The sequence below is a fragment of the Microtus ochrogaster genome, chromosome 2 (genome assembly GCF_000317375.1).
Source record: "Microtus ochrogaster isolate Prairie Vole_2 chromosome 2, MicOch1.0, whole genome shotgun sequence".
In the NCBI taxonomy this organism is placed as follows: domain Eukaryota; kingdom Metazoa; phylum Chordata; class Mammalia; order Rodentia; family Cricetidae; genus Microtus; species Microtus ochrogaster.
The window spans coordinates 92,557,843-92,581,393 of NC_022010.1; the positions used below are offsets into that span (position 1 = coordinate 92,557,843).

Sequence of the window (23,551 nt, forward strand, 5' to 3'; positions counted from 1 at the left end):
TCAAAACACCGTTTTAAACAAATTGTAGAATGCTTAGAGGCGCTGTCTGGGTGGCCTCTCTACTTCCTCCTTCTCTTCTTGGTGTGCACTGTCTCGTAGCACGGTTGAAGTGTTTCAGACTGGAAATACAATGGAGCCAGCCTCATTCTCTCACACCCCACGGTACTGTCACTACTCAATGTCCACAATCACTGTTATATAAAAAAAAAGAGAGTCTTGCCTGGAGTTATTTTATTTAATTTATTTATGTAATACAGTGTAGAAAGCTATCATGGCATAAGCAATGGTTCTGTACAATCATCCTGCAGAAAATTATTTTTGGAGAATTCTTGGTAATTTGAGACCAGCAGAAGACTCCCTCCCCCCAACCCGTAAAAGTGCTTACGATGAACAGGGATTTTTTTTTTTTTAATTTTTTATCAAAGATCCAAAGATACATGGACAAAAAAAAAAGTTCAAATTCTCAATGCCTAATGTGTGCACATGAAACAGGCACAAAGAAATCAATGTGGATCCTCGCATCCTATGCCACAAAGAGAGCAGAAGCAGCAATCTGTACAGTAAAATGCAATCATGGAAAAAAAATTTTCTAAAATCATTTGGAATACTTAAAAATGTTTAAAATGCATAGTGACCAGGAAAAGAATGCTTAGACAAGAGAAGCAGCTAAATGCCCACGCTCACACAAAGCATCCCCCATCGATTTTTAAAGCGTATTTCAAGTAGGAGTTAATTGGGTCACAAACCACAAGAATAATATACAACGGGCCAAGGGGCTATGTGTCTGATAAATAATCAGGAGAGAATCTATTCATGCACTAGTTTGATACAGCTAATTTTCTTTACAGTACACAAAACCCATTAATAATGTAGTGTAGAGACCAGAATGTAAAGAGAGAAAGAGAATACATTACTGATTTGTATATTAATTCAAGTTCAGGCATCTACTTGTGTTACAGCACGGCTGTCAAAAGGCAATGATGAGTAAAGAAAACAGAAGGGCTTGTTTCTTTCCACGTTATTTTATAAATGAACACCGATGGGTAGTGAAGCAATGGTTTTGCTGTCCAAGTTCAGAGGCTGCTGCTGTGGCGGTGGTCTAGTTTTGCATCTGCTCAAAGAACTTGTAGGTTGGATTCTCGTATCCATTCTGCTGCATCTTGGAGAGGTGGCGCTCCTCCGGGGTCACCGCGGCGTCAACCTAGAAAGCAAGTATGAGACTCGAGTTTACAATACACCGACACTTTAAGGGGGCACGGCAATACTATGCAGTAAAAAGGCAAAGTGTGTGTACTTTTCTTTTGCCCAAAGTGCATAATAGCCAATATTTTACCCTTTCCCCCTCAACTTTTGACTCCACATGGCAGAGCCAAAGGCTTATGCCGATGCTGCATCTAGCCACTAGGTGGTGCTGATAATCTTGACGCGAGTACTCGGGTTTGCGCAGGGCCCCTTGGCTGAAACAAATAGCGAACACTAAAGACAAGGGTTGGTGAGCTAGAAAGAGTATCACACGGAGGGCACTGTGAGTGACACTTTGATCCGTGCATAATAGAATACTCAGCTCTCCGTGGTTCTGAGTATCTTCTGACTTTCAATATGAGTTTATATCTGTAGAAATGTTAGAGAGTTCTGAGAACCTACTAATTAAAGTGATAGCATATGTATAAAAGGGGGTATCACCTGACATGAAAAAGGAAATCCATGTAGAGAAATGCTGACTTACATATTATATATAACACACATATTTTATATATGTCTTGTTAACATACTTACACATATATAATTTGCAATGCTGGAGGTCAGATTCAGGGTAAGAACTGCGTACATGGACACACACAGACACACACAAACGCAGATGCACACACACACACACGCTCCCCACACCCCTGAATCCTAAGATGCATAGGAACTACAGCCAGCTAAACCATCACAGGGATTCTGTTAGTCACTACCTTGGGGTTCACCTGTAAGATAGGTCAACATTATAAACATGCTTTCCCTCAGAGCCACGCAGGCTGACAGTCTCTGTAGACTGTGCAGGGCACTTTATCTTTTTATGGTAGCTAATGGCTGTTCTTGTTTCTATACTGCACTGCTTCTCCCCGTGAGGAGAAGGGGAGGTGCTTGCTTAAGTCTGCTGAATTAAAAAGAGCCCAGCCTCTGTGAAGCCACTGGGCAATGAAGAGAATTTGTTCAGATGCACACAGAATAAAGCATGTTTTCCCCAGAAAAGTGAAGGCATCTTCTAGGGGCCGTATTTCAAAGGGATCTTTCTTATTCTGTCCAAGACTGAATTGACCTTGCAACCTCAGGTGGATCCCATTTCTCATTGCTGAGCATTGCCAAGTGACATCTGGCAATTTACCCAGTGTTTTCTTCTCTAATACTGCCCATGTGGCTGTCTCACTGCAGTGGTGGCTCCTAAACCCCAGTGCAGGGGGAAAAAAGTCAGAGAGCACATGGTGTCAATGCTGAGCTACCAGGTGTGTGTGGATGGACCTACACAGACAGGTCATGACTGATGTGGGATTCCCCTCTGTATGCTGTGAATACCATAGGTGAATAAAGAGGCTGCCTTGGTCTGACAGGGCAAAAGAATAGAGGTAGGCAAGGAGAAAGAGGGTGGAGTCAGAGAGAAGCCATGTAGCCCCACCAGAGATAGATGCTGGAACTTTAGCCAGTAAGCCACAGCCACGTAGAGATACACAGATTAATGGAGATGGGTTAAATTAATATGTAAGAGGTAACCAATAAGAAGCTAGAGCTAATGGGCCAAGCAGTGTTTTAATTAATACAGGTTCTGTGTGATTATTTTGGGGCTAAGCATCCGGGAACTAACTAGTGGCCTTACTCCAACACATGACTATGATGGACTATAGATAGGTCATGACTAGCCCCACCTAAGATATATCTCAGATGGAGAGCCTCATAGACATTAAATCCTTCATAGCCACTATGTGATCCCATCTCACAGAACCAGTGACTTCTTTTAGCCTGGGCATGAGACAGACTTCATGACACAATCACTAAGCAGTGGGAATAGGAACTTCCAAGCTCTCCTGCACAGGCAGCTCCTTCTGCTTATTGTCGCTGACTTCTTTTCAGATGGGAGCTGTTCCCTTCTTCCCTCCCGTGAGAGCAGCCTGTACCCTTGTCCCCAGGTTATTCCAGGGATCTGGATGTTTCCTCCTAGAACAGGTGCTGCTACCTTAGAGCCAGTACTCAAAGACAACACTGCTCAAATGGATGCCTAGCATCACTGCCCTTGGGGACTAACACACAAGTGTGTTCTCCCATCTCTTCCAGTTTCCTGCGGTCTGCACTGTTGTCAACAAATGAGGTCACCTTGATTTAATTGGCAATTGTATAATTGGCCACAGGCTTGCTAGTTCAAATGTCTTCTCCCTACAGATTAACTCCCAAAGTGGGGTATTCAGTCACTCTTGAAGTCTGCCTGGTAGGGACCAGCCTGTCTGTAATCATGTGTCATTTTAATTTGGGCATCCCCCCACCCTTCGTATTACCCCATAATTGAGATTCCTAATAAGGGAATTAAAAATAAATCTTCCTTTGGAGATTAAGCACGAAGCTGCTGTTTCTCAGTACAGAGAAACGCACACAACAGCTGGGTGTTAGAATATATACCTCGAGGAGGAGCTGCAGCCCTCACGCTGCCTGTTGACGGTAATGTGCATTTTCCAAGAACTGCAGAACACCTGCCTGTTTAATACAGTTATTTAGTTTCCTCTCTTCAAACTCCAGAGCAAATGCTCAAGGGAACCCCACCAGAGACCCAGGGCTCAGTCCTGGCATCTCAATTCCCTCTTTTTTCTTGGTTTGTTTTATGTATTAATCCTTGATGCCCCTTGCTGTTGGGAAGCAGAAGTGTTCAGGATTCCTGCTATGGGGCAGCTTGGCTCTCAGTGTTTACAGTGCTCTGAGCATCCGAAGGAATTGCTCTTACAAACGGCACCCGAGGAGAGGAGTCTAAATGGCATCTTTTAATCCCTAGTCCTCTTGAATGCTGGAAGCGAACAGTCATGTCTGCAGAGAAATCTCCAGCTAAACAGAGAAGGGGTGAACCTTCCTCATAGCAAGGGTCCTTAATCCCTTCCTCACTGGCAAAACTACCATAGGCACTGTGCCAATCCCTCTATCACCAGATATGGCGTGGACATCCTGTTTCAGTCAATCAACGCTGAGCTGAGGCAGCTTGAGTTGGTGGTGGAGTTCTAGAAGGAACGTCCCATAGCATGGAACGGGGGAAGGAATCTCCTCTTCCAGGGAAGGAATATCTCCTTGTTGGAGAAGAAAATATGGGCATCACACTAATGAACATTCTCTCCCTGGATGTCTGGACTGAAGAGAGGAACTGATCAGCAGTGAGCCTGGCTTTAGGTATAGGATTCTGTCATTTGGACAGCACGTGGCTTCAATGGTCACTGGCAATGATGACACTGTAAAGCTGAGCCTATCCAGCACAAACACCTTGAAAAAGCAGAATCAACGTGCTGAAGACTGAACCCAGTGCATGCCAGGCAAGCACTCCATCACTGGACCTAAACCCCTCCTCCCTCGACATTCCCCAAGAGGACACTTAGACTATTTTTATTATTTTTGCTTGTCTGTTTTTCGAGACAGGGTTTCTCTGTGTAACAGCTCTGGCTGTCTCAGAACTTGCTTTGTAGCCCAGGCTGGCCTTGAACTCACAGAGATCCGCTTGCCTCTGCCTCCTGAGTCCTGGGAGGTGTGCGCCAACACCGCCCCGCCTGGCTGAGGACTCTTCCGCTCTTGCCAGGCCACTTTCCTACCCTTTCCACGCCTTCCAGTGCTGACTTTCTGTCCAATCCTGAGCGTGTTCATTTTTGTAATTATGGTTCCATCCCTATCTAGGTAGCTTAGTTACAGTCATAGGCAATGTTAAGTATTTCTGCAGGTGGGCTCAGGACCTCCTTGCTTAGTTCTTTATAATCACCTTGGATGTTTTCTTTCAACCTTCCAGTTCCTCCTCTTGCTGCTGCCTGGAAGCCATCTGTAAACCAGAAGTTTGCTTCTCCTTTAACCCCAAGTCTCTCTGAGTGATCTGACTCCCCAGGTTGGTGGCTGCCATTGCACCCATGTTCCCAGGAAGAAAGGACCTCTAAGGTCACGCTTCTATGATGTCACCAGTATGACAACACAATCCTCAGGAGAAAGGTCATTTGGCATGATTCTGTGAAAAGTTAAATAAGCAACTTTTTTTATTTGGGTCATTGAGGAAATGACTGGGGGTATGGGAGCAGGGAGGTGCAGTGTCTTCCTTGGAGCCGGGACCGGCAGAGTTTCTTTACATTGTACAATAAAGAGACAGTGTGGCTTCATGTTATTTGAGCTGAAATTTCTCTCTGGGGGTACTGAAGATCTATGGTCCATACGTACATTTCCAACATCGCTGCCAATGAACCTCAGTGCAGAGATGGGTAACGGAGGTGGCATGAGGATGTTCTGCCACCAGTAACAGACTGAATCTCAGGCCTGTTTAGGAAGCATTACACTCAAGGGCTGTGACGTCATGACTCGTGCCAGTTACCACATCAGGAGACATACCTGGTAGAATGAATCTCCGGCGTCACGCTAGGCAAATCATTAAGTCAATATTTATTTCTTACTTTGTAGTAAACTAAAACCAACTGCTCATTTCTACTACTAGTAGATAGTAGATGACTATCTACTGTGTCAATAAAAGACACTAGGCTTGTTTGCATGTCCACCCTCCCGCCATGGTTTCCCTGGGCTTGTTACCTCTGTGACCCAGGAGAGTCTCTCATTAAAAGAACAGAGCTGCTTTGGAAGCACATGCTCCCATCATGCCCTGGTGGTGTGAAACACAATGGTGATGTCTCGAGTTATCAGGACTCTGGATCCATTCATTACTCTGTTTTGTTCTTACTGAGGCAGGTCTACTCCTCCGCGAAGGAAATTAACCAGCGCTAGGAATAGAGCTCTTTCCACATAGAGGGTTGCTTACATACACAGGAGGTTGGCTCCAAAGCCAAAGATGAAGGATGAAGTTCCTTACCTAATAAAGCCTGGCATTTGCATATAACCTCCACACATTCTCCTGTATTCTTTAAGTGCCCCCAGATGACTATGACTTATGATTCCAAATACTATCTAAATGCAAATAGTTGCTACAGTGATTATTTAGTGAATGAGCTATTCATGTTTAGATGCATTGTTTTCCCAAAATAATTTTGCTCTGCAGTTGGCTCGACTCCTGGCTGTGTACACACTGTTACTGAGTGTGAACAGCGCCCGTAAGTTAGGCAGGGGAGGATCACAAACATGCAGTGCACACTCTAGGCACTAGCAAAGGGGCCTTGAGTGTGAAACCCAGGCAGTGTGTCTCACTACTGGTATCCCAGGCTGAACAGCAACTCTTGGTGGCCTGCTCCTACCATTTCAGCTAAATGACACCTCCCCAAGGGCAACGGTTAGGGGCAGCAGAACAAGCAAGTTCTATTTCAACCCTCTGGCCAAATGCAGACTCAAAAACAGAGCTGGACAAAAACATAGGCTCTAAAAGGGAAAGGGAGTTTTCAGACTCTCCTCAGCATCCTTCTCTAGGACAAAAAGACTCTAGAGGGAATAAAGAGAAAATTCAGGCCATTTCTAGGTATCCAAGAAGACACCATTTGGACACACTGAACAGCAATCTTCCCCTGGGATGCCCCAGCTCAGAGAATGATTTCCGGTTCCTTAGAATCTGGTCAGCATGTCAACCTCTTTCCTATGTCATTCTGAAGAGCCATCTATTGCTAAGTGACAAATAGAAACACTTGGCCCAGGCTGCAGGAAGGGTGCTTAGAGACTTGGTTTTCCTGGCAGGGAAGAGGTATCATTTCTGCAACTCAAGGCCTGCTCAGAAAGCAACTCAAAGGAAGCAGCATTAGTACTATGTGTTAGTGCTGAAGCCTGTGGGGGATTTTCATCTATCAGCAGGAACAGAGTTCTGGTGGAAGCATCGTTTTTTTTGTGCAGCTTTCCTGGGCATCATTGTGTCCTTATCAAAGTCTTCAGATTGTAGCTGCATTAGAAGATAGGATGTCAAAGCTGAAAGCAGCAACTACAAAGCCGTGAGGGTGGACTGTAGCCCAGTTATGACTGGTACCTTAGAGGACGGGATCAGGACACAGTAAGAGCTGTGGGAAACCATGTAAGGACCTTAGCAAGACAGATATTTAGGACAGATAGTTAGAAACCAAGGGTAGAGGCATCTGATGAAACCAATGCTGCCGACCCTGAGATCACAGACTTCTAAGTTCTATCACTGGCAGGAAAATGCATTTTTGTTGTGTAATCCACTCAGTCTGTGGTACTCTCTATGGCAGCCAAAGCAAGTGGAGATAGGCTCTAGCTGTGGCATCAAGATGGGCATTTGACAGACATTTTTCAGACAGGAAGTCCCACCCTGGACAGAGTCACCAATTTAAGACCATTTAAACAGAATTCTATCAATGAAATTCATAGGAGTTTTTAAATCATTCACATATGCAAATAGGGGACTGAAGTTAAAAAAAAAGCAGATTTCTAGAAACAGGAGAAAGATGTATCAGAAATAATGTTTGTCGGTGTTTGAAGGACAAACTTAGGTTTACTATAGAAAGAGCAAAACCCCAAATTTGGCTATCTGAGCATGTGCGTGTGTACACGTTCTGTGTACATACATGTGCAAAGGCCAAAGGTTGAGGTCAGGTGTCTTCGTCAATGCTCTCCACATTGTTTTTTGATACAGGGTCTCTCCCTGAACCTGGAGTTGCTGATTCCAGCAACCTCTCAGGTTCACCTTTCTCTCGTCCCCCAGTGCTGGCATCATAAGCATTCACTGCTGTGTCTTTTATGGAGGGGGGTATTATAGATTCACTCTCGGGTCATTACGCTTGTGAGACAAACACTCTACTGCCTGAGTATGCCTCCAGATCCAGGGTTACCGCTTGTCTTGAAAAACATGCATTTATACTCTAGTTTGTAAAACATTCAGGTCAAAAGACCACAGTTTCCTGGGTCTCACCCAAGACTTTAGTCTTTACTCTATCCACATCAGCAAAACCAAGAAATTAAAACCTACAACAATCCCATGAGCTTCCCCGGGAACAAGCTGAGGAGACGCTAAAACCTGATGAAAGTGAGAATTCTGGCTCTCCTTCACTGGAGTTTACTAAATGATCCCTACCCTCGGATGATAAAGGATGGCTTGGGGCACTTTCTCTGGGTTTACTGAAATGCTTAACACGGGCCTCCGATAGAAAGCGACACCCTCCTCCGATAGAAAGCGACACCCATTGTATGGGGGAGCCTGGGCCATACTAAGTTCGGTGCTGTGCCAATCTTTTTATTAGATTTAGTTTTCTCTCATCTATAAAATGACATGGGTTTGGCCAGAGCTCTTTCAGTTCTAGAACACCTACGCTATTAACTATCTAAAAGTTACACACACAGTGAGGCCTTAAGAGTTCTCTATCACCACAAGTGTTCCTTAAATTCATAGAAAGATCTTGTTTGTGACTGTGACCTGCCTTTTGCTCTTTCTTCCCCACATCGGAAGTGGAAGGAGTTGCATTTGAACCCTGCACGTTTTGATGACATAAATCGACTTCTGTACTAAACATCCCTCCTTGGCTGGCCTGTAGGTAGAAAGACTATCTGTCTAGCACATACATTGTGGGGGCCTCAGTGTACATCTTTCCTATCTCAGTGTTTCACAGCAATAGTCAGAGTCATTGCTAAAAATTAGGAATGATTAATTAACAAGGTTATTTGCAATAAGCTGGTTCTACTCAAAGACCAGATTACTTAAGGGCCCAAACAAAACAAACAAAAACCAGGAATGAACGTCTAGGTTTTAATATTTTTGTCAAAAAGTAAACACCTACCCTTCTTAATTACCCTTTCTGACTTTTGATATTGTTTTTGTTATTTAAGGAAAAACGTACTTTTTTCTCCTTAAAATTACTCTTGTTTTGGTCAATTTCATTATAAATTATAAGTTAAAGTAACAACATAAACTGTTAGTGAGTGTTCATTAAATTCATAGTAACCTGGAATGGATGAAAACCACAGTAAGACATAGCTGGAACCTGAGCACCATGGAGGAATACTGTTTTTCTCCCAGGTGGTCCCTAGGCCAGTGTTCAGGATGCTTCCTTGCCTGTACGCCCTTCCTTTGACTCATCCTTGCCAACAACCCTTCAGGTCTACCTACCTCCACTACGCCATGATGGATGGATGTGTACTGTTTCTTCTTCAGCATCACCAAGGTGATGACAATCACTGTTGCTATGACAACGCCGCCCACCATGAGTCCAATGATGGCACCTTTGTTTGAACCCACATCTTCTGCAAAGAACACCTTGAAAACAAGCCAAGGAAAAGAACTGTAAGTGGAGGGGAAACGGGAAGGAGTAAAGTTTCAGCAGACCCTCTGCCGTGAGGGTCCCTACCAATGAGCAAAGCATGGCTTCCCAGGTTCTGAGAAGTCAATTTCTCCAGCACGCCTCAAAACAGAAGTCTGCAGGGATCTGAAATTCTTGGACAGCTGAGCGTCTGGTTAAAACCACAGAGGTGCCCACCATAGTTCTGGACACAGGTGAGCACTTTCCTGCCCTTAGCTAGTTTTCAAACCTATATGTTCTCTATATAAATACCCCGAGACACAGGAGGTGATCAGAGGGACAAGGACAGCCCAGCTGCCTACTTCACAGTGCAATAACTCAGTCACATTCAGTTAACCATGAAATGGACTCTGTGCTTTAAATGTGCAATGTTTCCAAAGAGAAGCAATAGGCAAAGAGGATCTCAGAGTTACAAACAGCCCATACTGTATTATGTTGTCTCTAGAAACTGAAATTGACCTCTTTACTCTGGTCATTTATATTAAACACAAGAAGAATTCTGACACTATCACAAAGAAGAAATTTATTCACTGTGATAAATCCTCATATATATATATATATATATATATATATATATATATATATATATATATATATATGTATATGTATGTATGTATTCTCTATGCTCCTTACAAAAGCAAACCATTATTTTTTCAGCTTTGTCTACTTAGGTGGATAACAGATACAGACCTCACTTTAATCATCTTGTTATATAAGAGATGATCTTATGGTAGATAAAAAAAGCGATGGGGAGGGGGGAGGACTATTCCTAACCATACACCACACTCATTATGTAAGTCAGTGAAAACAGCTCCCTAAATAATCCTTTCACCGCAGCTTCAAGACAGGCGAATGACCGATTTTCACCGCTAAATCTATCATGGTGGCAATCTGCAAAGATGAAGTAAATGAGAGCAGATAAAAAAATTTCTAAGCGGATGTTACTTACGGTGCATCTGCAACAAAATTAGAAGTGGTTCATAATTAGTCCCCTTGCTAGCCAAATATGCTAGCTCAACATATTTATTAAAGGAAATCATTAATTAGCTAATGATACTACAGTGAAATAATCAGGAATAAATGTGAGTCTGGACCTATCCCTATGTCTTTAAGGAAATACTGTAATTCTGTAATATTCACTGCACTAATTACAGTGCATTATCTTATCAGCTAGCACAGTAGAGGGAGCTGATGCCCCTAATTGCTGCCGCTGCCATTAGTCACTGTCGCATTACAGGAGTTCATGTAATTACTCAGAAGGGCGTCCATGACATCGTCTCAGGAAAGCGCGACTCTGCATTCATCTTCAGCTCTCTGCTCCAGCGCCCAGTCCTTCAGCAGTTCCCCCAGTTTTGTTTTTAAACCTTCCAGCTCCAGCCACATCAGGAGCGCCCCTGATTTCACAATACCCGACACAGCAATAAACTTGCCAGGGAAAACTACGCTATGGATGGCTAAAGTGTAGTTTTCTTCTGGAAAAAAAAATTAATGCAAATCTGAATCCCAAGCCAGCTTTGGATTTGCTACAATAATTCAGAGATGAGAAGCCAAACAATAAAGGCTTTTTCTTTCGGAATTTCATACTAGGATCAATACACTTTATTTATAACCACGGAAAGGCATCAGACTGCAGGCACACTTACTCCAGAAACAGCAGTGCTGGAGTACATATCAAGCATCACTCTGCAAAAAATTTATTGCCATATTTTGCTTCATCACCGAATGCATGAAAGAATTTTCTTCTTTACTTTAGCCCTTTATTATGATAACTGATAACAGGGGAGGAACTCTAACAATCTGGGACTTGGTGCACTTGAAGTGCAGGGAAATCACATAATTCCTGTGTGCCTATGAAGAAGACACTTGCTTTTCTATGCATCCCAGTTCTAACATTAGGAAGAAAAATGCCATTGTCTTAAAAGAAACCACTATCTTCTTTGCCCAAGGTTTTTGATGACTGCACTAATGTCAGGGACACCTCCTGCCTCCACCCACCCTAACAGGGTCCCCACTCCTTCCCCTTCTGAGACAAATGAAGTCCTGGGAGGTGGGAGGAATGAATGGGTTGGACAGATGACTGAAAAGCTCTACTTGCAGATGGGAAGTTAAGTAAACAGCGTAAAAAAAAAAGTCCAAAGACACATGCACTACTTGTGTGTTTGAGACTCTGATTCTTCAAATAAAACTAGGATAGATGGAGAATAGTTATGATCAGAAGGGTTTCAGAAATCTGGATTCTGTAATTTCTGTATTTATGTAAGGAGATGATCTGATCTGGAGATCAGAACCAAAGCTAAACAAAATTCATTTATGTGTGCTATGCATAGTTTACATCTAGCCTAAATAGAGTTTTAGCGACTACCTTTCAAAAGCTCACGGTGTCAAGTTTCTTGTTTGTGGTATCCTACCAAGGGTCAGGAAGTAAGTTCTAGAGCTTTCATTTTTGGATATTTGGATTAGATGTGTTCAGCCTGGGAAACCTATTTGCCTAGAAAGTGTAGTGCACGGATATCGGCTGTCATGGCTGCAGCACTGAAGTCTGTGGCACTTTTAACTGTCCGCTGGGCTCAGCTGCTTCTGGTCAGAGTCAGAAAGAACGGCACACAGAGCTCCATTTACTTCTCTTCAGAACTTTGTGATGATCTAGGCAAACATTTTGGTTTTAGTTTTCCCTCCCAGGTTTGGCAGAGGATGAGCTAAGTGTTCCCATGCCACTTGGGCAGACACACAGTTGTGGGGAGAGGGAAATAATTTTGCATACCAGTTTTTGATGACGAACTTCAAATCCTGAATCGTGTCCGAACTCTGCATCCATCTTCACTTCAGAGATTTCTTCCGTTTTGATATTTGTCAGCCCAGAACCTACATGAAACACAGAGTATGTTGGATAATCAATTAGCAACACAACGAGACAAAGGCTGCCAAAATTTTCTTTCTAGGGCAGAACATTTAGAAAAATAGATTAAGGAACTTCTTCAAGAAAAATGACATCCTAGACTTAAACCATTAACCACTGCCTATAAAGCAAAACGTCTAATGAAAGTTGAAAACAATACTCCCACGGCCAAACACATGCTGTAATTCTAAAGGGGAGGGAAGGAAGGAAGGAAACTCGGTGCTGGCTGGGATGTTGGGTTAAATTTGTACCTGAGAAATGTTGACTTGGTTTTAGTGGCCTATGGTTCATTATGTGTGCATTTTCTATGGGCTGTCATTACTTCAGAGGGGAAAAAAAAAAAAAACCAATGCAAAGCTTTGAAAAAACATTAATGACCTGGGAGAACAAAATGGTTACTGTGGAGTTTTGTTCTAATTACAGATAAATTATGTTCACATGTCTATGAACAGCAAACTGTGCCAGTCACAAAATCCGTTGACCTAAGCATCCTAGCTCTCAAGTTTTACACACCACATGGAATTGCCTCATCTGCTGACTATAAAAAGCAGGAGCGTACAACGTATAAAATGCTTCTTAATTCTTCCTTCTCTACACATGGATGCACAATTCTTGGACCAACTGTTACAGTATGCCATGATTCAAATAATAATTTGAGGCTTAAAACTAAAATGTAAATATGTTTTAGAAGTTAAAGAGAAAAAATGTTTTATTTCTGTTTCGCATGTATATATTTCAGAAGACGTTCTACACTTAGGAGTACCATTATATGTTTAGCACATATATAATTTGGAAGACGTTCTACACACTTAGGAGTGCCATTACAAGGAGATTAACAAAATGATAGAATGAAGAAAGAAATCAATAGGAAAATATCTCTTGAGGGTCATAAAACTGGATTGTTAGGCCTGGAGAAGGTTGGGGATAGGGTGTAATGGAAGGGTAGCTTAATAAATCAAGTGAAGAGTCCGCTAATGTGTTTTCTTATCTCTTTCAGAGTCTGCTTTCCCTGGAAACATTACAGAAGGAGTTAAGTAGTTGTGATAGTCACTATGTCCAGAAATCAGCATCACTATTGTTGTGCCTTGTGGGTAACACTATATTCTAAAAGTTACAACATGCTGGCTTTTCAGATGTGAAAGGGAAGAAACCAGCCTCTTCGTCATGATGATATAACAAAGAGGGGTGAGGGTGGGGAGCAGTAAGCCAAAAACTCACAGCTTTGCTTTGTTTTGGAGCGACAAGAATGATTGTTCAAAAGCAAAGGCACAGGGTAATTCTGGGAAGGGTATCTAAATCTGGAAAGAAGCAACTTGGTACAGCAGAGTCAAATGTGTGGTGATTTCATAAAGTGTGGCTATAGCATTATCAAAACATATCAGCAACACAGGGAGATATTAATCAATATAAATAACACAGGGAGGTATTAATCCAATGTAGACAACACGGGGAGTTATTAATACAATGTAGGCATCATAGGAATGGATTACAAGGGAATCTAAATACTTGGCAGACTCATTACGAGCACAAAGTACAGCCTGCATAGCTCCTCAGACCTTTCAAGCAAGTACCATGTTCATAAACATGGCTTAGCAGATTCTTCCTCATGTCCAGTGAATACATTCTTTCTCTTTGGTGGCTATCTTCTGAAGGATTTTCCCCCTTTCCACCCCACGTGTTTTAAATTTTACACTCCCCTTTCTGGAAAGCTCCTTTCCAGGGAGTTCACTGGTAACACACCCTCATGTGGTCCTTGCTGCTCTCATCACAAACATCTTTGTGTGTCCTCATGTATCTCTCCCTGTCTTCTGTCATCCCATCTTCCTAAATATGCAAAACGTGTTTTTCCATTATTTCAGGCCCCCAGGAGCAGGGACCTTATCATTTACTCCTTCTGAGTTGCCACAGAATTTACTACATTGATCTCTTTTGGACTAATACTGCTACCTCATAGCTTTCCCTGGCCTGTAGGATGTCATTAGCTCTTCTCTCAAAACAGATTACCTTTGCCTGCCAGGGTATGAAAGTGTCTTTTACATCTTAGAAAGTAAATAAAGTGAAAAATTAATTGGCTGGTGGCGTGAGTGGGTGCCCGATTATTTTGACAACAATAAATATATCCTTATACAATACAGGAATTTGGTAAAATCAGTCTCAATATTACATTTTATGTTTATAGATGAAAAACACGTTATCATTTAAAACAAATAAAATGAGTAGTGCCATTTAAAAAAGCCTTGGGGATAAGACCAGCTTAAGCTAGTTTTAGTTGTGGCAAAAATTGTTCTGGCTCCGGCCTTGGGCTTCACCAGCTGGCAGAGCAAAATAGGAATGCCAACTGCTGGCTCCCTGGAAATTAACTAACGGACACTAGCACTAAGGAGGACGTCAGGAGAGCCCAAACAGTGGGCAGCTAACTGTAATTCAAGGTGCCTTTAAAAGCACTTAGACAAGATGTTCATCAGATCAATGAGCTCAGCTGTCAGTGTGTGATTCCACAGGATGAACCAGAGTACGGGGTCATGATGGTGTCACGAGAAGGACTCTCAAAGTCTACCTGTGACTATGGCTGGCCAAACCAAGGCTAGAGGCTTTATTGGCAAGAAGAGGGGCAGAGCCATTTCTGATCTTGCTATGGATATAGCTGAACCAGGAAACAAAGACTGACCTCCCTTTACTGATGTTCTCAAGGAAGATTAACAATGTTTTTGACTATTTAATGGGATGTAGGGGTAAACCAAAAGTAAATATGGGAAGGTACGCGCTATTTGGAAAAAACAATCTAGAATATACAGATCTTTCAATTCACCAGCGTTCTTCTTTCTGATTCTCTTTGTTGACCACTATCATGGGGTGAGGCTGTACATGGACTAGATACACGCATGTTCTACATCTCTCGTGGTGTGACATTATTCCTAAAACTAAGCTTAGCCAGAGGCTAAACATATAACAGTGGGTCACAACACATTTCTTTTTCATCTCGGGAGACTGTGGAAAAAAAAAGTGTCTATTTTGATAGTGAAGAAATTTGTAATATAAAAAACAATGGGCTCCTATGCAAAATTATGCATATACATCTGTTGTGCTATTTTAGGCACTGGCTGAGAGTAAGTATATATAATTCACAAAGGACAAAAAGTATTCCTGGATCTGGAGAAATACCAATTATGGCATTTTTAGGGAATGTGTCTGTTTTAGTAACCAACAGAAGTCTGAGCCCACTCAAGGACCCCCATGAATACTAACCAAGAAAGAGAGGGGATGCCTGCAGCAAGACCTAATTCACCACTGGAAGCTACACCTCCCTGTGCCTCCATCTTGGAAGACATTAATTAAAATCATATCCCCATTTATTAAAAAGAAAGAAATCAAGAGAGAGAACACCATATTTGAAAAGACTTGCTTTGAGTTTCGAAAGGAAAGCTCAGAAACAGAAAAGTAGATCACGTGGGAATTGTGAAGTGAAGCTTTAGCAGAAGCAAAGAATTTGAAATCAAGTTCGGTGCCTTTAGTCGTTTTAAATTGCATTCTGCAACCCAGGCAACCCCGAGAGGCAGGCACATTTGCTGAGCTGCTGAGCGGAGAGGCAGGTACCTGGTCGGGTGGTCAGTCCTCGGTCGGCAGCGGGGCGGGCATCGACAGGTTCGACTGGTGCCGGAAGCGAGAGACAGAGAGCAAACAAGACAAATCAAGATGGTTAAAGTCGTGGCTTCTGAACACAGAGCAGGGCAAAAGCGCATGCAGTAAACAAGGTGTGAAGGAGCAGCTGGAAAAAGAACCTTCGGGGGTCAATTCGGCGCATCAAGGATGGGAGGGGTACCACTTCAAGTTGGCGCTTCCTCTGTTTGTTCATAAAAGCACTCCCCAGGACATGCACCAGCAGCACAGAAGAAGGCTGGGGAGGGTGGCATTTCCTCTGCGCTAGGTTAGAGATAGTTTCCTGGCTTTTGATTAGAAAGAAAATAGATTCTACCCAGCCCAGCAGTAAACATTAAAGATATCTCCTTCTACAACTGTCCAATCTTACCTTCTTTTTCCCAGTTAATTAACTACAAAAGGATTATTTGACGGCCAGAGGAAATGCAAATATGACTTTACCAGGAGAGCAACGCCTCACCACGCAATGTGCCATTTAGCGAGGCAAATTCCTTCTTAGGCTGAGGTTAGGAGAGGTAACCCACGGGCTCTGACTGTCTCTCTTTAGAAAGGGCAGGTTTCTTCTGCGCAGATGACATTCAGCTGAGTTGTGTGAAATGAGACCATTCCTTTCATATTGGCTGAGAGTCACAATTATTCCTTTGTATGCATCCTGGGACTGAGCCAAAGAAAACAACGGCGGAGGTACAGCAATTCCCTGACCAGGGTTCTGCACCAGCTGGCATTCCCTGGGTGCTGTTCATTGTTAGAAAACACTTCCCTGAGCTGACTCTGGTCTTTGAAGAAACAAGGAAGGGAGAGGGCAGTCAAGTCTCTAGGAGTAACAGTGGCTAAAGGGCAGAAGAATTCAAGGGAGGAGGAAGTGCCCTGGGTCAGCATTGGCACGTGTGAAAAAGAGAGAAATGTGAGCACAGGAGTGGAGGGAAGCCAAGGGGAGGTTCAAGAGGCCTTGGGAGCAGCGGTTTCAACTGCTCAGCTTCCAGAGGCTCACAGGCCAAGCAACCAGTGGAGACCACAAACCCAAATCCATCCGAAATGGCCCATGTTGGCAAGAATAGTGGCAGGGAACAGACGGACAGTGAGCTGTCTTCATAATATGAGCAAATCATATCTCTGAGCTCATTAAGAGACTTGTATACATCAAGAGGCGGAAGTGGTTCTGACTTTGCCCATGCAGAGACTGACGAGGTGGGGGACAGAAAGAAGGGGGAGGGGAGTGATGAAATCCAGGCTCCGCACCGACAAAGCGGGTGACTGGGTAAACAGTCACAAAAGGCTGCTTCCTCTTATGGAAAAATGAAAATTGTAATATCTGTCTTTCTATTGCAGTAAGGACCAATAGCTGTGAAAATCTACTTGGAAAGTTTTCATGCTATAAGACAACGTTTATTGAATGTCTGGTTATTTCAACAGTGACATTTATAGTTTCTCTGTAGCTCATTTCCCATCACGAATGTGTACTGTGATTTTACGACCCCTGTAAAATGGAGTTAGCTGAGGGGGCCTACCTTTCTAACTGTCTTGAGGAGAGGGGCTTAATGGCACAGCAGTTGCTGGTGTGACCCTACACTCTGACAGCCACACCTTAGAAAATGTGCCTTTGACCCAGGGAAATGACTGTGTCTGTGGCGTAAAGGCAGGATGTAGAGATGGTGGTCTCATAATAATGCACAATTACTGTGGCAATGACGAAAATTTATTAGTGTCTATAAAAACCTAAAAGACATTACTCTAAGTGCTATTCATTCAACCTGGGTAAGAACATAATTCTGTTAGTTTTAGGATATCTTTTACGATATAAAATTGTTTGCTGTCTACTTATTTATTTTTATGTGATTTGAGAATTTTGTTCATACAGAGTGCTTTGATCAACTTCTATTCCTCCTCCATCACTCTTCCACTAGTCCCTCCCGATTTCAAGTGTTCTTTATTTTTTCCCACCCATGGATTTCACTCAGCACCACTAGCATACATACTGATGGAGAGACATCTACTGAACCTCGGGCCACATCTTTGATGAGAACCGATTGTCTCTGTCTTCTCAGCCATCAGCTGCCAATGTCCTCAGGGGTGGGACATCACGATCACCTCCTCGCTCCATGAAGGGATTTAGTCTGGCCAGATTCTGTGCAGGTTCTTACACACCCTTTCAACTGCTGAGCTCATCTGTGCACCTAGCTGCCCTGCTGTGTCCTGAAAGCACTCATCCACCCCCTCAGCTCCTTCTTTGCTCCGGGTAAAATAACTAAACGGCCAGGCATCTACTGATCTTGACTATTTTTGTTGAGACAAACACGCTTTTCTGGTAAGCATTTGAAACAATGACGATAAGGCCGTCAAGGACAATGCAAGGAAACCCTTTGAGAACTGTAGGTATTTTTAGTAGCTCAGGGTGTGTACATGCGAAAGAGAGGCGGGGAGAACAGGGGACACATGTCTGAGGGAAGGGAGCAGCAGGAACTATTATAGTATATACTCCCTTATGTATTTATTAATTTGAAGGACGTCGTGCTTAGGTTCATGATGAGCCGTCAGGACAAAGAATGACAAAGTCTTCCTAACAAGATCCCGATCCCATCAAAAGTCATTTCTTTAGTGTGTTCTAGGCACTTTTCTAAGAGCGTTTCCTTGTTACCCCACTCAATGCTCGCCTACTACCTTTAAGCAAGAAATGAAGATGCAAATGATCTCAGACTGGAAAATAGGTGGAGAGGCTCAGAAATATGAGCCCCGTCACACAGCAGAGCTGCAGAGGAATCTCAAACCTGGTCATTAAAAAAGAAAAAAAATTAAAAAATAAAAATAAAAAAAAATAAAAATCATGAACCAAATAATTGTATAATAATAATAATAAAAAAAAAAGAAATATGGGGTAAGTCCTGACTACCACCCCAAGGGAATGTGTTTGGACCCTAGCCTAAGGAAAGAGAGGCACTATTGCCATTTGGTGGGAAAGGATCCAGAATACTGAATGCCGTACATAGGGCCATCACAACAGCCCACAATCTACATGGTTTTCTAAGTTCCCACTGAATGTAAGGGGTTTACGATAACGTGAATCCAGAATCCACTCCAGTTTTATTTATGAATACGGCATTTCTGCATAGTTTCTTATGTGTATGGTATGCGAGTGATTAAGGGTGGGCACCTGTGCTTGTCCATCAGAAGCCAGAGCAGGACTTAGCTCATCTTCCTCTAGCACCTTCTGCTTTATTGCCTTGAGACACGGCCTCTTGCTGAGGCTAAAGCTTGCAGTTTCATGTAGGTTGGCTGACTAGTGACCTCTGGGGATCCACTTGCGTATGTCCCCAGTGCTGGAGTGATACACAGATGCTGCCATGATTGGATTTTTTTTTTTTTTTGATTTTTCGAGACAGGGTTTCTCTGTAGCTTTGGTGCCTGTCCTGGAACTAGCTCTTGTAGACCAGGCTGGCTTCGAACCCCCAGAGATCCGCCTGCCTCTGCCTCCCGAGTGCTGGGATTAAAGGCGTACCCGCCACCACCGCCCGGCCCATGATTGGATTTTTATGAGTGCTGGAGATTCAAACCTAGGACCTCATGTTTGCAGAGCAAGTGTTGCCACCCACTGAGCCATCCCACCCCAGCCCCTGCAGCTCTGAACGGGTGTCACTTGGTAAGCAGAGCAAAGATCGTGTTATTTCTATGTGTTATTTGCAACAACAAGGTTTTCCCAGGAAGACCTTGCAGGTTCGTTTTATTTGAAGATGAACTGTTGTGGGCTGGGAGTTAAGGTGGACACATACTTAGTCTGCACAAATCCTGGCTTCACCCCTCAGAGTATCAAACAAAACCCAATAAACCAAGAATGCATTAATTGTTGGAAAGGCTTTTGAAAATAGCTGCTCAAGTGGGTATTGGGACTCACACTTCAAGACTCGGAGGACATAAGGACTGCTGTCTCCTGGGACATTATGTGAAGCTGGTTGGTGCTGCTGCTGACGGAATAGATGGCCTCACATGCGCTGGATGAGCCCTTGCATTGTTAACTACATTCCCAGCCTCTCCTGTTTCTGGAGTATGAGATCCTGCTGATTAGTAGGTGTGTGTGCATGTGTGTGTGTGTGAATGTGCACACATGTCCACACGCTTGCACATGTGTGGAGGCCAGAGATGAACCCCAGGTGTGACTCCTCAGAAGCCATACTCTTTGAATTTTATGACAGGATCCCCTATTGGCCAAGACCTTACCGAGCAGCCTAGGCTGACCTGTCACTATTCCTCAGGGATCAACTCCTCTACATCTTCTCAGAGCCATCATGCCTAGGGTCCTCATGCTCATACGGCAAAACTGTTCCCTGACTAAGATATCTTCCCCAGCCCCAATAGCAGATCTTTAACAAGAATGCCTGCTTCAGATGAAACCTAGGCAATATAGCACTGAGTGCTGGCTAGTCATCTAGATGCACCTAAATAAGGCCTTGCATGACATCTTGGCAATACTAAAGAGTATCTCTCTCTCCCCCCTCTGTGTGTGCGTGTGTACATGTATGGCATGTCTACCTGTGCACATTATTTCCTAAGGCTCATGTCACAGTGTGTGCTATCACCATTAAGGAAAGAGACAATCTAGTGTGCAGTGACCTTATAAAACAAGACTGTACATTTTCATACACACATACACCTCATCAGAGTTTATACACGGGCAACAATGACTTTTAAGGCCCTGAGTGTATCTACTTATATAACACCATGTATATGGAAGTTACCCAGGTCTTCGAAAGTCAAATAACCTATTTTCTTGTTTTATTAGGATAATGTTAAGAAATGGGAAAGTCAATTACTTACACACGATAAATAAAATCGCTGTCGTATGTGACAGTATCTAGTCTGATTATGGTTATAAGCTCCCTTTTATTTTTGGTGTTAAAGAAACAAATTGGGTTGTTATACTGTGAAAAAAAAATACACAAGGAATTCTACAGCCTGTCTTTTAAAACTGCTTGCTCATCAGGAGCTCCTGAGGCAGAGGCAGGCAGATCTCTATGAGCTCAGGCCAGCCTGGTCTACATAGTGAGTTCCAAGGCAGCCAGAGTTACACACAGGGATCCTGTCTCAAACACAAACAAAAACCCCAAACCAAAAATCAAAGAAATGAACCAAAATCCAAACAAACAAAACCCCAACTAACTTGCTCAGTGTTTTTACACTGAGGAAAGTCACACGTAAAATCCCGCTGCCTTCTTGGAAAACATTCTTAGTTTCGAGAAATCAAGGTGTTTGTGTGCATGCAATTAGTACTGAATACGGAAAAATGGCAAACTACGAAATGCTGTTTCCGAAACAGGTATTTTTGCCGAAGTTCCTGTGGAAAAGCCACATCACCTAGGTGTGCAAATTCTTCGAGGAAAACTTAATTCCTTGAACTTTGGTAGGTAGAAACATTTAGCATAGGTTCCATAATTTTGACAGTTGCCTTGCATTGAAATTGCTTAGCAAGAAACCGTTAATTCCGAAGCAAGCTTCCTGGTTGTCTATTTTTGCATTTAGTGTAATCTGAACCTTCATGCAAAAATCAGTAGCCAAGGGAGCTTTTCTCAGTGTCTGTTTCAGTATACAGGCCCTGCCAAAGCTCTCTGATGGTCGCAGTGTGTGCCCTTCATTTGATCACCTGTTCATTAAAGGTGGGCATTCTGATAGCCACAATCAGAGGTCATGGTTTCATGGAAGCAGTAAAATACTTCTCGGTGAGAGCAATTTTTAAAAATCTTTCTTGAGAATTTAAAATTCTCAAATTCCAGCACATGGGAGGCAGAGGCAGGTGGATTTCTGGGAGTCCAACACTGTCTCTCTGCCTCTCTCTCACACACAGTGATATGTGGTATATCCTATGTGTTTTTTTACTTCATTTTATCTTGTGATGCGGTTTCCCTATGTTGCACAGGGTGATCTTGGGTAGCTGGTAGATGTGTGTCACTATGTATGTAAATCTACAAAGAGAAAGGGGAGATAAAAATAGGACTACCTGTGCTATCAAATACCAGCTTCATTACTTTGCAGTATTAAAAATTAAAGAATAATGCAAAATAATCTTTATGTAATAGATATATTACTTTAATAGATACAAGTAACAACTTAGTGTAGTTATCACTTTTTGTGTATGTGTGTGCATGTACGTGTGCAGGTGGGTGTATAGTTGTGGGCCCACGTGTGTATGCAGATGGCAAATGTCTGTCTTGATTGCCATCATTCCAATAAAAAGCACATGGGCACATACCAGAAGGCTTTTGGCTCCAGGAAGGGACTCTTACCTTCATTTTCTGTATTGGCTGGCACGGAGTCCACCCCAAAAGGATGCCATGGCTGGAGGTCATCCAGGCTGAACTCCCCATTCACAGGAAGAAGCTCCACGGTGGTTTTTGTTTCGGTCAAAGACGGCATGAGAGCATCGTTTCCGTAACTGATTCTGGGCTCGCTGATCATGTTGGCCAAGACATCATCAGAGTAGTTCTGCTCTTTCTGAAGCAGCTCATCTAAACAAAACCAGTTGTGTCCTTGGTTAATGTATGGTCACAGAGGCCGCAGCTCCAGCAGCGATCCCTACTGACTATATGCTCTGTATGTGCGACAGATTGTCATTTGGCATCACCTAACATGTAAGTAACAGCTAGCAACTGTCCAGGTGGGGTTTGACTCCATGGAGAACGGCAGGGGATGGTTGTTATCCTGTTCTGTTTCACTCCTCCAGAGGTGGAGATCTTGACAGCTAACGGCCCCTTCCTTTTCATAGACTCCCCACAGATCCAATGATCATGAAGGAATCCATATCATGGAGAGCTAACATGAAGCACAGAAGCTGGGCAAGGTACAGTCCCTGAAACAAGAATATCCTTTATCCCCATCTTATGTGAAGTGGAGGGGTGGGGGAAGTATTAAAGATGGGCAGCCTGCTCAATTCAGGCATTAGCTTTTGCTTTGAAAATACCTGCCTTCCCCGAAAGCAGAAGGAATAAAAACACGCATGTTGTCCTTCAAGTATAGGCCTGCGGATAGGGAGCCTTGCTAATTCTCTGGGCGAATCTCCCATCTCTGCCTCTGAGCATCATGCATGTGGCCTGAGCTGAAAGCTCCTGCCCTTCTTGACTGGAGTGCGTATCTTCTAAGGAATTCCATTGGCAATGCCCCCACCTTAAAACCTGAGCGCGCGCGGGGGGGGGGGGGATCCAGAGTCATCTCTGTGGCTCTGAGACCCTCAAGGAAGTATGCAAGGGAGTTCAGAGAGGTCTGCGGACAGAGGCTGCCAGTGTGGGGAGGCCAGTAGCAAGAGAGTCCTTTAGCCTAGGTTATCATCACTTCCCTGCCTCAAAGCTGTTCTGCATATTAGCGGCTTGTGTTTTATTGCCGTGTAGTGTGCTGTCATTTGTTGAGCGATTTTGCTAACTGCCAGTAGGAGAGGTCTTTGTGATGTCACACTGGATCTGAACCGTCGAATGGTCTTCTTCTTCTTCTTCTTTTTTTTTTTTTTTTTTTTTTTTTTGTTTTTCAAGACAGGGTTTCTCTGTGGTTTTGGAGCCTGTCCTGGAACTAGCTCTTGTAGATCAGGCTG

The 23,551-nt window shown here is 43.3% G+C and overlaps 1 protein-coding gene across 6 annotated transcripts in view; it reads right to left on the bottom strand.

The window, feature by feature from the left end:
- Positions 1 to 221: 221 nt before the first annotated feature.
- Positions 222 to 23,551, bottom strand: part of App (amyloid beta precursor protein) — a 221,324-nt gene continuing 197,994 nt past the window's right edge. For 3 of the 6 annotated variants that reach the window (XM_005345291.3, XM_005345293.3, XM_005345295.3), the window contains 5 exons: positions 22,257 to 22,478; positions 15,925 to 15,978; positions 12,196 to 12,296; positions 9,245 to 9,391; positions 222 to 1,201 (listed from right to left, as the gene is read on the bottom strand). In XM_005345291.3, the coding sequence (XP_005345348.1) occupies positions 1,100 to 1,201; positions 9,245 to 9,391; positions 12,196 to 12,296; positions 15,925 to 15,978; positions 22,257 to 22,478 (626 nt within the window). In that variant the 3' untranslated portion in view covers positions 222 to 1,099. The remainder of the gene's footprint in view (positions 1,202 to 9,244; positions 9,392 to 12,195; positions 12,297 to 15,924; positions 15,979 to 22,256; positions 22,479 to 23,551) is intronic. The other 3 variants (XM_005345292.3, XM_005345294.3, XM_005345296.3) reach the window with 1 other exon arrangement.